The sequence below is a fragment of the Pipistrellus kuhlii genome, unplaced genomic scaffold (assembly GCF_014108245.1).
Source record: "Pipistrellus kuhlii isolate mPipKuh1 unplaced genomic scaffold, mPipKuh1.p scaffold_m20_p_44, whole genome shotgun sequence".
In the NCBI taxonomy this organism is placed as follows: domain Eukaryota; kingdom Metazoa; phylum Chordata; class Mammalia; order Chiroptera; family Vespertilionidae; genus Pipistrellus; species Pipistrellus kuhlii.
The window spans coordinates 479,259-493,937 of record NW_023425545.1 but is presented as its reverse complement, the minus strand read 5'-3'; the positions used below and the strand labels follow the sequence as shown (position 1 = coordinate 493,937).

Below are 14,679 nucleotides of genomic sequence, written 5' to 3'. Positions count from 1 at the left end.
TGTTCTCTCCTTTAATTGGAAAGAGCTTTTGGCACAGAAAAGCCGAGTTCCTCCTCCAAGCGCCATCTCCTGGCCCTCCCCCCGCCCAGTACAGGAATCAGCTGCTGAGCATTGCCCGGAACGCCTCACCTCCACGCCTCCGGCCGCGGTGCGCTCGGTGCGTGCGGCTGCTCCCTCCGCCCGGGACGCCTCGCCCCGCGTCTCCGTCTAGCGAACTCCTACTCGTCCTGCAAGATATCACCACCCACAGCATCTTCCTTCCCTGGGAAGGCCTTTCTGAGACGGGCAGGGGAGCGACCCCCGCCCCACCCCTTTGGCTGGCTCAGCAACCCCCCAGCTGATTGCAGCATTGCTGGTGGCATTCTTTGTTTACGTTTCCTCCACTCCCGTGGACCCTGAATTCCTCGAGGGCCAGGGTTTCTGTCCGTTACCTTCTATCTATCTAGCACCCTGCTCAGCGGAGCCGGGGGATTCGATCAGTGAACAAATGAATCTGTCAATTTATCTAACACTGCAGGGCTGGGGCCAGATCCCCAAATAGTTCAAGAGCAGGTCCTCTATTTGAGGGTACTGCATGCTGGAGGGAGATTCTCCCCCGACCCCCCCAATTGCCTTGGTCTGGTGGAAGGGGAAGGGAAGTGACTCGGCGGCGCAGACTTCCTCCTTCAGGGTTACGCTGTAATTTACCGGCTCCGGCACCGAATGGGTTAAGGCGACTCGGGGGCGGAGCCATGTGGGTGCCACCTGCTGCGGGGCGGCCATGCGCAGGCGCCCTGGCGTCTAGGAGGGTTAACAGCGGTAGGCGGCCGCCGAGGGGCGCATGCGCTCTGGGCCTTTTCCGCCGGGGGAAATCTCGCGGGGGCGGGGCAGGGCGGGGCGGGGCGGGACCGGGCGGAGGAGTTCTCGCGGGACTCCCGAGAGGAGCGGAAGCGAGGCGGCTGTGCTGCTTCAGCGACCGGGCGGCGGCGGCGGCGGCCGAGATTGTGGCGGTGACAGCGGCCGGAACAGGCGCTGCCCTCGGGGAGCAGCAGCGCGGTCGGCGGCCACGCACTCCGCTGTGGAGGGGCCGGTGCGGAGCGGAGCAGCTGCGCCACGGTGAGCGGGGCCGGCCGCGGCGGCGCTGGCTCGGTGCGTCTTCCGAACCCCGCTCCGAAGCGGGAGTCGGCTCCTAGGGACCCGGCTCAGCCTCCCGAGGCCGCCGGGCCTGGGGGTCGGGACGGCGAGGTGTGGGGCAGGAGAGGGGGTCCCCGGGACTCTGGACTCGCGTTTCCTCTTTTGGGGCGCTTCCTTCCTGGGGACTGTCCTCCCGGGGCCCTCGGCTCCGGACGGAGCCCCCGGACCCCGGAGCAGAAGGCGGGGGGCTCCTGGGCCTGCTTCGTGCCTTCTTCACGGGGGGTTGCGCAGACGGACCTCGGGAGAAGCCCGCGAGCACGGCTGCTCATCCCGTGAGTCAGTCTGACTCGGCCCGGAGGCGGGGGATTCTCTGCGGCTGCACATGGGCGAGCGGCGCCCTCGGACCCCATCTGCCTGGTGTCTTGGGGCTGAGTTTCGGGAGGGGAGGGAGTCCCCCAACCCTGTCACTCCCGTGCGCTGGAACGTTTGCTGCCGAGACAGTGGAGATGCCTGTACTTCTGTCCCCCCCCTTCCCCACGCGGCCCCCCTTTTCGAACTGAAAAATGCCCAGAAAAATAAGCGGCGGCGGCTGAGGGGTTGGAACACTCCGAAGAGAGATTCCGGCGAGAGAGGGGAGAGCCGCCGGGCGGTGGTTTGCATGGGTGACGCTCGCCATGTGTGGCTGGGAGCCGCCTGCGCCCCAGCCTGTTTGGGGGGTGTCCGCGGCCGGCTCCGGGTGCTGTGAAAGGCCGGGGTGCAGCGGGGCTGAGGGAAGCGCACTCCGGGTCTCCCGGTCCCGTGGGCACTCAGGCAGGAGCGGAGAAGACACGGGGGAAACGAGCATCCGTCTCCCTGGCTTTCTTGTCCCCGTTCCTCTTCGTGCTCCTCTCCCTTCCACTGACGACAGGCTCACTCGCGTGTCATGCAAGTCATCTGCCGCCCCCCCTCCGCGCCTGCCCCCCCCCCCTTTTTCTAACCTACTTCCCCTTCTTTCTCGTCGTCTCCTCGCTGGCATAATTTTTTGAGGTTTCTCTGCTCCTTGCGCAGTTCGTCTTCTCATTTGATGATCGCGTTTTCTCTCCGGAGAAATGAGCCCCTTTCCCCGCTTTATCCTTTGCTTCCCAGCGTCCACGGTGCTCCTTCCGCCAGCCAGGAGGGTTGCTGGAGAGCCACCGAGCCTTCGCTTCTCCCGCTGGCAACTGCGAGGCTCCGAGGCTTGAATTCATCCCTCTGTGATCGATGCTGCCACTAGGTCAACTTGCTCGTTTCGTCTGTGTTTTAGTTGTTTTCTTTATTTTAGGATCGCGCTTTTGTGCCAGCTGATGTTTTTCTTCCGGTGTCACTTTTGTATTAGGGAGATTGGGTCGATCAGGGCTGTATGTATGACTTCTCACTGGCTTTTAGGGGGGAGGGTGGTCAAGGTAAAACACATCAAAAACGGAAACCAACCATAGACCTGTATTTCAGTACAATTAAGATAACATGAACCATTTAAGGGAACAGAATTTATTTAGATCTTTGATCAGTTAAAACTTGCCCATTGCAATAGCACTAATATTTTGGACCAGGCTAAAAGAATTTTATTTTATTTATTTTTTTAAAGAATTTTATTTTTAAGTTAGAGTTGACATACTGTACAGTGTTAAATTCATCTCACGTGTACTTTACCAGGCTTTTAAAAATCGGGCATCTTTTCCTACATCTGCTAGAATCAGCCCTCTTTTTTATTGTTGTTGGATTTTTTTTGAGAGAAAGAAAAAACTTTTTGTCTTGCTTGTTCAAAATTTTCTGAATTCCAAAATAAAATAAAAAGAAGTTAGTGCTTTTAATCAGCTTTCTTTGATACTAAAAGCAAGCATTTCAATGCTTGAGGCTGTTGCCTTCCTGAGAAGTATATTCAGATGGGAAGGATTATTGGGTGTTAAATACCACTGGTTTGGTGGTACTTAGAGGTTTCTCTCGGTGATTTCTGTTATCGTGTTGCATGTCGTGCAGCCACAGTTCTAATTATTACTGGAGCAGAAGAGGAATCGATTTTGGAGAAATGCAATAACACAGACCAGAGACCCACCATGCGCTCCTGGGAGGAAGTAATGGTTCCTTGCTTGATTCAGAACTTTCTGGCGCTACTGACTGACCATCGAGAGTCTTGGTTTTGTCAAAGTTGGCTTTTCTTCAGTTGTGCCAAGTGGACATGCATGATTTCTGTTATCTAAAGATGTTGTAGTGCTTTCCCTGGAACACGGAGTTTAAAATCTGGTTAAGACACCCTGATAGTGGTACAGCAGTGATTCTTAAAATGAGGCAGGCGTAAGAACTACCAGTGAGTCTTACATAAAACTAGGTTCTGGGCCTAAGGCCACGACACTGCAGAACTCCAGAAGGCCCCCCTCAGTGGATCAGCCTCTACATAGGGTGATTTTGATGCAGCTGGTCCGAGGACCAGAACCGTTGTTACAGAGTGCAGCCATAGGATAATGAGACGAATGTGGCTTTAAATTACTCGACTTCAGTGTATACTTTTCTGTGTGTGCAGAGTAAATATTTAAAAGCCTAATAGAATACATGACTATAGATGTGATTAGTTTTTGTGTGTGTAAATGTTTGAACTTTGTTAGGACTGTGGTGTGGAGCAATGTAATTTTAAGTTAATGCTTAAAGAGGCCTGTTAGTTTGCCTATTAGATAGTCTGTACGTAGATAGAAGTTCTAGATTGATTGCGGAAACATGGGGACTAATACTATGCCAAAAGGGACCGGGGATGCTAGTTAACACCTCAGTGCTTACGCCAGAGGCTCTGCTGAGACCTTACAGGTGGGTCTGTCAGGAATCACAATGGCCTCATGAGGCCATTTGCCACTGGGAAGGTTGAGACTTCCTCTCATTAGGCCTCCGTGTGGAGAGCACTCCCAGCCCTCTGCTTGGGAAGGGTGTTAACAGCAACAGCTATTGGAAGGATTATACATTGTGTTCACTCCCAGATTTCTGCCTTTCATAACCAGGGTTGCGTATGTGATAAAGTATTGTTCTGTCTTTAATGGAACACACCCTTTGGAGTCCCTCTGGCCCGGGAAGCTGACATCTTCAAGTTCTCTCCCCCAGATGCTCTTTGGTACGGAAATATCGGTTGTGCTTGGATTTCATTTCTATCAAGTTGTATCTGACAAAGCCATGGTCACTTGAAACATGGTTTTCACTTGTTAGTTTGTCAGGCTTTCTCTGGGAAGCCTGTGGGAGATGCGTTGAGTAACAGCAGTAAAACAAGTGTTGAACATGGTCCTGGTGTTGTGTGTGGCTGTGCAGTTACACGGCAGTTGTCTGAAATCCTGAACCACAGGCGGCTGTGCCCTGTGACGGCATAGTGCCTGGGCAGTGCCAGGGCTCTGGGCTTCTGTCTGACTTCCATTTTGCAAAAATGAAACTCTGTGCTTTTTTTTTTAGATCTGCCCATCATTGATACATAGTCCCATCATTGATACATAGTCCCATCATTGATACATGGTCCAGGCAGTCAGACCTGGGGACCCTTTCAGATAAGCAGCCAGGCCTGCGGAAACATGGATGGGCCTGTGTCAGAGATTTCGGAGCATTTATAACCATTCAAATGTAGGTACACACATTGGAAAGTAAGCCAAAGAGGAAAAGCGGTTACTAATGCTGGGGAAAACTAAAGGACTTCCTAGAGAGGAAATTGCAATACATTATCTAAATCACCAATGAACAGTATTTCATGTTGTAATACTGCTTACACCAGAATATGTGGCACCGCTGGGATGGGACAGAGGAGATTAGCAGGGGTGCAGTAGTTAGGTGAGAGATGATGGCTGGAATAAACTAAGAAACAGCAACAGGAGCATATTACTTAGAAACATTGTAAGTGAATCCAAAGAGAAAGCTAAAAACCAATTTGGGGGTGATTACCGTATTTTTCGGACCATAAGACACACTTTTTCCCCCCCAGAAGTGGGGGGAAAAAGTCCCTGCGTCTTATGGTCCAAATATAGCCTACACATATACTTTAAAAAAACAGTTTTTTTTACTTGCCCGGCTCTGTGTGGTCTCTGTGTGCTTGCCCGGCTCTAAAATGGTTCTAAATGCTGCTGTTTACTTTACAGGGTTGATTACATGTGTTTATGACTGTGATGTTGGGTTTTAATGCACATAAAATATTTTAGGACACTTTGTTTCAGAATCTTTTTTTCTTCATTTCCCTTCTCTAATAACTGGTGCGTCTTATGGTCCGGAGCGTCTTATGGTCCGAAAAATACGGTACTTGTGGGCGTTGGGGTAGGGAACTGCTCTTTTTCATGAATTTCAATACTCGGATTTTTAAAGTTATATACGTGGATTAGTTTGATAAGAATTACACTACAGAGGGTATAAGTAAGGGGTTTCGAAGACATGCAAAAATAAACACTCTGAGACTGATCTTGGTCTTTTTTATATTTGATAATATATGACAGCCTGCTTCCTCTGCTCCCTTGGGGCCAGTGCCACAAAGGACGTCCTAGGTCTGGCCTGACAGTAAACGTTGGTCTGGTTTGTTAGTTTACCTGCAGCAGCACGTTTGGCTTTTAGAATTTGACTGAAGGCCTTTTTGTTACCAGGTAATTTCTTTTCCCCTGGGTGACACTCATTTTTCTTCCATCTTCACATTCCCCCTGCTTTCCGCTTAGTCCCTTTGCAGCTGTGCTTGACTAACGCCCCACTTGGTAACTTTAGGACAAAGGAATAATAATCACTTGTATCCTTCAAATGGGTTCTCTGCTGGGTGGTAATTAGTGTCACTATAAATAGTGTGTCCCCATTCTGCCAGGATCCAGGTTGTTTGCTGCGTTTCTTCAGCCGGATGAAAACAGCGGCTGGGAAGTAAGAATGGGGCTTTCTTTCCTTCAGTTCTGCAAAGGTCTGGGCTGTGCCCCACATTCAGGGCTGGAGGCCGCTCCGCAGCGATGGTCTGCGGTGCCCTCAGTCCCATCACCTGTGCACACCGGAGGCTGCCCGCACAGGGCAGTGGCTCCGGTAACCGGGGAGGCTTGTTTGGCTTCCTGGCACCATCTCCCCGCACTTTCTTTTCCCAGACATTTCTGACAGCTCATTCTAGAAACAGGATTTCCTTCACATGTAGGTGAGGACTTCAGCTTTCTCCGTAGGCTACTTAAAAAATAACGTGGGGGCTGCTTCTGGAACACGAAACCTTGGAGGTCCATTTCCAGGGCGAGCGAGACCCAAAGTTTCAGGGTCTCTAGGGGCCTTATTGCAAGACTAGCAGAAGGCTCAGCGGCAAAAGGAGAGGAAAGGCTGTGGGACCTTCTCTGGTGTCTATGCTCAGGTAGTAGACCGAGTAAAAAGTAGACCCTGTGTTCGCTCTCCTGCTCTCCGAGGAGCAGCCAAGGTCTAGTTTGGGAGAAGAGTTAGAAGCAGCGCAGGACCAAAGCTGGCACTGCTTCCGTTTGGACTGGGCATGGGCACCCAGCGTTTTCTGAAAAGCAGGAAGGCCGGCAGGGAAAGGAGGGAGCCGGGCCTTTTACCGGAGGGAAGGAGGGGCCATCCCCAGGGGGAGCCTGCTTTCAGGGGACTCTGTTTTGTGCCTGGAGGAGAGGGTAACGGGCAAGGGAGGGAAGGTGGGAACCAAGCGGACTCCAGCCGGTGGGTCCCTCTCCGCGCACGCCCAGCGGGAAGGAAGAGGAAGTGTGTTCTGGGGGAGCTCAGCCGCCGCCACCATTGGCCGGCGGGCCTGTCAGTCGCCTGGGCCCGAGGCTGAAAAGAGGAAGGAGATCAGGGCTCTGGCTTGGAAGGGAGGGAGGAGGGCTGAGCCAGCCTGACCAGGGGGCGTGGGGGCTGGGACGGCTGGCCTATTGGCAGGGCGGGGCTGCTTCAGTCCCGGCCACTCTCTCAATCATCCGTCTTCTGGTCCAGGCGGCCTTGTGTCCGGAGCCGGAGCGGAGAGGAGGCTGAGCGCCCGCCGGCTGCTTGGGCAGGGAAGACTCCCTTCCCCCTGCTAGCTGTGAGCCCTGAGCAGCGCGCAGAATGGAAGCCATCGCCAAATATGACTTCAAAGCCACTGCAGACGACGAGCTGAGCTTCAAAAGGGGGGACATCCTCAAGGTAAGCGTTGCTGCCAAGCGAATGCCGAGATGGCCTCTGTGTCCTCACCTTCCTCCTCCCGCCGGGTAACGCACAAAGGAGCCGCGCTCCTCCTCCCGGTGCCCACCGTGAGCACTCCCCAGCGCGTGAGGCCGGGGAGCCGAGATGGACGCCGAGGAGAACGTGAAATATGACTTCGGGGTGGTGTGTGCGATGTATGGTCTTTAACTGCCTTTGTGTGAACGCCTCGAGCATTTCTCTTTGCTTGTTGATATTGGTCCTATTTCAAGTGAAGTCAAAGCAATACGACTGTAGTGAGGAAGTAGGTGGATTTACCTTGGAGAGTTTTATTAAAAAATTAGAGGATGTTTTGAAAGACCTAAACTTGAAGTATTTATGTAAAAGCACTCCATTAGTCTTCTTTTACCTAGTGAAAAGATGTTTGCATTCTGGAATATGATCCTGGTCGGTTAGAAATTAATTTCCCCTCGTTTAGAGAGGTTGTTAGAAATACATGCCAAACTCATTAAAGAACTCAGTGTGTCTTTATTCTTTTTTGAAAAAAAACCAGTGGAGTTCTAAATAATAAGGTTCAGTTTACTGTTGTACAAGTCAGACTTCGATATTCTTAGAAGAAACTTGAGGAGCAATTACCCATTTTAAACAATAATTGCACAAAAGAAACCCGCTGACAGTTTAGGAAAAAAATAAGCTGCTTTCCAGTTTGCAGCTCAGTTGGAACCCCACTATTTACAGGAGGATCACTCTCCCCCTGCACGTTAATTATGCTGTTTACCTGGAGCAGCCTGCCCTTTTGTATATGCAGCTCCCTTTTTTACAAGGCGGGTGTTAGCGAATATGTCACTTTACAGGAGGAAAACTTGAACTTTAGTGTTTGCCTGTTCACCATGTCTCACGCTTTGACTTTTTCCCCCTCTCTGAACCTCAGTCTGATTGCTGGAAACTGCTACTGTTCGTTGACTATCCCTGAATGAAATGATTAGAATTTTACAAAGAGGAAAAAGGTGGAAATGTAGAAATATGGTCCTTTCAAAAATAACTAGGTTTTTGTATGTGTTTTTTTTTTGTTTTTTGTTTTTTTTGTTTTGTTTTAAGTTATGCAGACCTATGGAGAGTGACTATTTGGGCTCATTGCCAAAGGCATAGAGCTCTCTGAAGTGACTGCACAGTAATTTAATGTAAAATGTGTAAGCTGGACTTCATAAAAGGTGAGATTGAAAAGCTCTTTAAGGAGAAGAAAACTGTGCGTTATGTTCAGAGCTGTTATTGTCATGCCAAGCTCTCTGAGGGTCTTCTCCCCGTCAGCACAAAACTGTCAGAAAACAAACAGACCAGCTACAGGTTTTAGAATGCCGGATATCTCCTGATTCTGTTTCCTTAGAGAGCTAGAAATCAGAGCAACTGTAACTTAGACAGCGATTACTCTGTATCATTGGTGTTCCGAGGAGGTAATTTGGTGTTTCCATACGTGATGACTGTTTTCAGCAGATAATCCGCCAGTGATATCATAAGATTGGCTACTCAAATACCTACATTTGTAGCCTGTGTGAAAACCTTTTGGAGCCAAGCGGTTTTTATTTTATTTTATTTATTTTTTATTTTTATTGATCTCAGAGAGGAAGGGAAATGAAGAGAGATGGAAACACCAATGATGAGAGAATCACTGATCAGCTGCCTTCTGCACACCCCTACTGGGATCGAGCCCACATGTGCGGGGACTGGGAATCAGACCTCCTGGTTCATAGGCTGATGCTCAAACACTAAGCCACGCTGCCCGGGCATTGTTTTTTTAAAATACAAACTGATTTCTCTATTAAACTCACCATAGAAACTTGAATGGAAGCCTCATGGTTCATATTTTTCTCTTTAAGTTTATCCCATTGCATATTTAGCACTAAAGCAACAAAATAAAGGAGGGATTTGCGGATTTTAAAGAATTTTTAGACAAGACCTTCCCCTATTTACTGTCACCGAAGTTTTTCCAAGACCTTGAACATTTTATAAGTTATCCAACATAAATTGGTAACCTCTTGAACAAGTATAAAACCCTTCTCTCCCCACCCTATAATTAGAGAAGGTGATACTGTTTAGCATTCCCCCAGAAAATTCATGATGGGAGAGAGAGTGAATCACAGTGCTCCCGCTTACTTTCAGATTTTCTCTGGGGAGAGAGAAAAATCCGTATATTTGGTTCTTTCCAGTTGGGTAGATAACTGGCATATGAAGTCATAATGCCATTATTGCTTTTGAATCGTGGCCATTAGCTGTTAGTAATCTTGTGATTTTACTCCAAAAAAAAGTGATAATACAGTAGTTGCCCTTCGTCTAATAATTCTGTGTAGCAGCTGAGTGAAGAGGAGGGCCATTGCTTTGTGTTAAGAGCTGTTAGTAAAAAACAACAGTGCTTCCTTCATCTGATTACTCAGGGAGAAACCGGCTTCATTTTAGTGGCTCTGATTTGATTTGATAACTCTTTAGGGTCTCAAAACGAGTTTAGAGGTGGCTGGAATAGCATTGACCAGTTTAATTTGATTAAAATATCCACATTTGCCCTCTCTGGGTAAAGGGGGCATGAGCATATTGGTGTTCACACATTTCATTTTAATATAATGAAATAGAAAGGGGCTTAGGCCCCTGCCTCGGGCTAGAGTTAGGAAGGATTGCGTCCTCCCCGTCTTAGAGTTCCTGGTTAGCTTTTGGTTCATGTGCATTCCTGTCCTCCAGCACACCACTTTCTTATTTCCGTCTGCACATTGACTCGTACTGCCCTGAGAAGAGAGAACACTAAAGACATTTTACTGGAGGCCTAAAATAGACCTGAATGCCTCAGTATATCTGCCTTTGTTACTCCTCTTTCACAAAGCTTGTGTTTTCTGAGAAGGGAACAGGGGCATAGAAAGGGGAGGAATTGCTCTCTTGCTGCAGGTTGCAGGCTCTGCGTGGCTGAGCCTCGCCTCGCCTCGCTCTGTAGCCCCGCCATTGCGGGCAGGCTTGGAGAGCACTGGGAATTGTCCGCTGATGGGCCCCTAACACCGCAAGTGTCTGCGCTCCCCTAAAAGTTGCCTTTGCCATCTAGGGGCCATGCAGGCATACTCAAAACAGTGCTGCACAGGAATTAAGAACCGTTTTGAGCTCTCAAACCTGTGTTCATCCCATTCTTGTCCTCCATCAAGGCAGACCTTCGACTCAAGAGGAGAGCCAGCAGTGGGCCGGCTTCTCTCTGGCACGGGCTCCCTGTCCCAGCTGCACCAGCTGCTTTAGAACTAGATACTGGTTCCCTCTCAGACCTTTGAGTGTTCTCTCTCAGCACCGACGTCTCTGTTTCCCTGCCACGTTTCCTGGGCATCTCCTAGGGCCACGTCCTGGGATGACTTGCTTTGAGAGTTGGGGAAGAAATAGATGATGTACTTTTTCTCCTCAGGTACTTCCTCCCCCCCCCCCCCCCCCTCCTGTGCCTGGATGAGGCCGAGGCATTATTTTATAGTGAGATCAAAACAAGAGTAGTGGCCAACATGTTTACAATGTTCTTGTGAGTTTCACCTTGTTTAGGCAGCACTTGCTGCACCTCCCACAGCCCATTGGCTGCCATTAGCTGCCCAGGAAGGAACTAGGGAGGGCTACAAGGTCAGCCTTAATTATGCTGGGAGAGCCCTGCCCTCCACGCTGGGGTTTGAGTGTGTCCCCCCGCCCCCCCAGGTCAATTCCTCAGGTACTCTTAAAGTCAAATATGAGAAATGGAGATTAATCTGAGACAGTATATGGCTGTATGTAAAATTGGAGGATTTTTTGAACAGAAGACCTTTTAAAATCTATTAATTTAGATTTACTATTTCACAGAGGAGGAAGTGGGAGCCCATAGAGGGTAAATGATCTATGCAAGATCACAATCAGTACTTAGCAGTGCACTGGTGTTGGATGGAATGCTGAAGTGTGCTAACCTGTAACTGCCAAAGGAATTAGGAAGGGAAGAGATGGGTAAGACTAAGTCAGAGAAAGCTCTGTGGGAGAAAAGCCGCTTGAACTGGACCCTTTGAAATAAATAGGAAAGGGCTAGGTCCGTGGTCGGCAAACTCATTAGTCAACAGAGCCAAATATCAACAGTACAACAATTGAAATTTCTTTTGAGAGCCAAACCTTTTCAACTTCTTCTAATGCCACTTCTTCAAAATAGACTTGCCCAGGCTGTGGATTTTGTGGAAGAGCCACACTCAAGGGGCTAAAGAGCCACATGTGGCTCTCGAGCTGCAGTTTGCCCATCACGGGGCTTGGTGAGAGGGGCGGGAGGGGGTTGTTTGGGGGTGGTAGTTGTACTTGAGTTTGAGATAGGGATGCTAAAATAAGGTTATAGATTGTGGGTGACATTGTAGAGAATAAGGTAGAATTGGAGTCAGGTAAGAAAAACTCAGAGTTTTATCTTTTCTTTAAGAAGCATCTGCAGGTTTTAGTGGACGGTGAAAGGTGCCCTGTGTGTCCAGTGGGCTGCAGAGGCAACCTGGAGTCCCGCCTGGTAGGCTGCAGCAGCCAGGCTGTGAGACAGGGGAGTGCCTGCAGAGGCGTTACACCAGGAACGAAGGCTGAAAGGACACCCGGGGTTTCTGCTGGTCAGCTGGGGCATTTGTGAAACTGAGAAGACTGTGCATTGAGGATGCTTCCAAGAAATCTGATTTAATTGGTCCCAGTGTTCACAATAGCTGGGTTTTGGCACACAGCTCCATTTCAGGTGTTTAACTGACCAAACCTAAAAAAGACAAGAGGTTGGGGCTGTTTCTTTTTTTCTTCACTATTTTGGTCTGGTATCGCTATGCTTTAGCCTGTTGATAAGAATGCGTATCAGTCTTGTTGACTAAACCCGGAATATTGCATTTACTCTTGAGAATGGGGGCTGTTTGAGTTCTCTTACAGCAGGTAATTTGATTGCCTTTCATTATATTCATTTATCCCCCTGTCATCTGGATGGATTATTTCCAAGAAGGTGCTAAGAATGAATGACTTTCAGTTCCTGTACAAGACTCCTTTTGGGAGGCTAGCTGAAGACCAGTCACCCTTGTTTGGAGAAAGAAATGTTTAAGGAAACGCAATATTCCTTTAGGGTCTTTCAAGTTTCACTTCTTAGGAAGGGAAGAGATGGGTAAGACTAAGTCAGAGAAAGCTCTGCGGGAGAGTTATAGTCATTATTGAATAGCTGCCATTTATGGAGCATTTACTCTGTGCCATGAAGTTACACATTATTTCTAAATCGGGGCACTAAATTAGTCCCATCTCATGACTGCAGAAACAGGCTCAGAAGTTAAGTAGCTTGCTGTGGTTCACACCTCTGTAAGTGGCAGAGTTGGGGCTTGTGCTCAGGTCTGACTGCGATGCTTGCTGCAGTATGGTACTGCCCCTCAGAACTTGCAGGATGATTAAGCCGGAAGTGGAAGGTATCTGCAGTCCTGCTTTGCACTTGCCTGGCATGGACATCAGCTTCCGTGTACCAGAACATAACATGACCTGGCAATTCCACATTTAAGAGTTCCAAAAAAATTCTTAATTTAAAAAGATGTAGACATTATGGTGCTTATTACAATTAGTCTATATATGCCACCTAGGAAATAAAATATTTCAATTGAATTATAAAATGTGGTCTTTTGTAAGATGCATTTCAGAGACTCTAACGTGTAAACAGGGCATCTTCCAATCTATGGAATAACCATTTGGGGGAGTGTGTGTGGGGACCTAAGCCAATCAGCAGGGGGTTCATAAACAGATATGGTTTTTGAAAATGGAATACTCTGGAGGTGTTAATATTGATGTAAATCTATATCAGCATAGAATAATAGCTACAGTAGCATAGAGATGTGTTAAATGAACCCCCTTTTTAAAACGTTACCACGTAACAGGTATATTGAGTGCTTAATATGTATTTGCACTAAGCTAAGTGTTTTACTTGCATTCCCTTTTAATCCTTACAATAATCCCATGACAGATGCTGTTATCCTCATTTTACTGATCAGAAAGCTAAGGCTTACGTTAAGTAACTTGCCCAGGTTCACATTAGGATTTAAATCCAGGCCACTTTGAGTTCAGATTCCATGTTCTTGTTTTCATGCCCAGATGAAGTTAGAGAGTGAGCCCATTTATAGAAAATTGTTGTCTATTCTGTTTGCTTATTAGATACATAGACTTTTTCTAAATGGTCCCCTAAAAGACCTTATCTCCAGGGAGCTGCCTCTGCCTGTCTGATGGCCCCTAACTGCCCTCCCCTGCCAGCCTGACCTTGCCCCCAGCTTCCCTCTCTGCCTTGGCCCCCACCACCATGACTTTGTCTAGAAGGAAGTCAGGTGTCCGGAAGATGGTTGGTCAACCCAGTCTAATTAGCATATTACCCTTTTAGTAGTATAGATAGATTATATAGGATAGGATTGGTTAAATGGGGGAGGGGAGCCTTTTTCAGCAGGAGGAGATGCTTTTGGTAGACAAAAATACATAATCCCTATATCTAGACTGATAGCCAGCCATATGCACTATGCTGCCAAAACAGTCACTAAAAAATTGAACTGCTACCTTACACCTTACACTAAACAGCTATAAAACCCCTCCTCAGCCCCCACCTTAGGTTCTGCCTTCGCAGTTCACTCAGATTGGGTTCTGATTGCCAGTCAGCATCCAAAGCTCTACCTCCTAGGCAGCCATTGGCTCCTTGCAGTTCACCCAGATTTGGTTCTTATTGGTCTGTTTCTATGCCAGTCAGTGTCTCTGGGCCTGATCAGAGAGGCAGGGCTGATCAGCAGCCCCTGTGGAGGCCTGGAGAGAAAGCAAGGCTCGGCTGTGGCCAGGCCTGGGAGAAAAGGAGAGAGGCAAGGGCTGATCAACAGCTGCCATGGAGACTATGGATCAGACCCTACTTCTCTGTCCAAGCAGCCCCTTGATCCGCAGCCCTCTCGGCAGGCAGTGCTGGGTTGCCGGACCTGCAGCAGCTGCACACCGCAAACCAGCACTGCCTTCGGGTCAGTCGAACCTTCGGTCATTATGGACTACGGGTTTTTATATTAGAATTAAAGCCCTCACAAAGGAAGGTTTGCTTCTCATCTACAAACTCTCAGTAACCTGTTGGAAAATTATTCTTGTATTACCTGCTTTTAGGTTTGTTTTTTTCATGTAAAAGAATAGTAACCTCAACTTGAAATGAGCTATAGTACAAATTTCCTTTGAATGTAAGTATTTGCAGCTATAAATTTCCTACTAAGCCTGCTTTAGCTGCATCCCATAAAGTTGGGTATGCACTTGTTTTGTTTTCATTCATCTCATTGAAGTATCTCTCATTTCCCCCGTTAACTTTTTTTCCTTTGACCCATTGGTTACTTAGGAGTGTGTTTAATTTCCACATATTTATGGCTTCCCTGGAATTCCTTCTGTTAATTTCTATTTTAGTTTCACTTTGCTTATAGAACATACCTTGGGTGATTTCAATCCTTTTAA

At 48.2% G+C, this 14,679-nt stretch overlaps 1 protein-coding gene across 3 annotated transcripts in view; it reads left to right on the top strand.

Annotated features, from left to right (window-relative positions):
• The first annotated feature begins 902 nt into the window (after positions 1-902).
• GRB2 (growth factor receptor bound protein 2) overlaps positions 903-14,679 on the top strand; it is a 55,382-nt gene continuing 41,605 nt past the window's right edge. The window contains exons 1-2 of one of the 3 annotated variants that reach the window (XM_036412135.2): positions 903-1,095; positions 7,033-7,221. In XM_036412135.2, the coding sequence (XP_036268028.1) occupies positions 7,144-7,221 (78 nt within the window). In that variant the 5' untranslated portion in view covers positions 903-1,095; positions 7,033-7,143. The remainder of the gene's footprint in view (positions 1,096-7,032; positions 7,222-14,679) is intronic. The other 2 variants (XM_036412136.2, XM_045572337.1) reach the window with 2 other exon arrangements.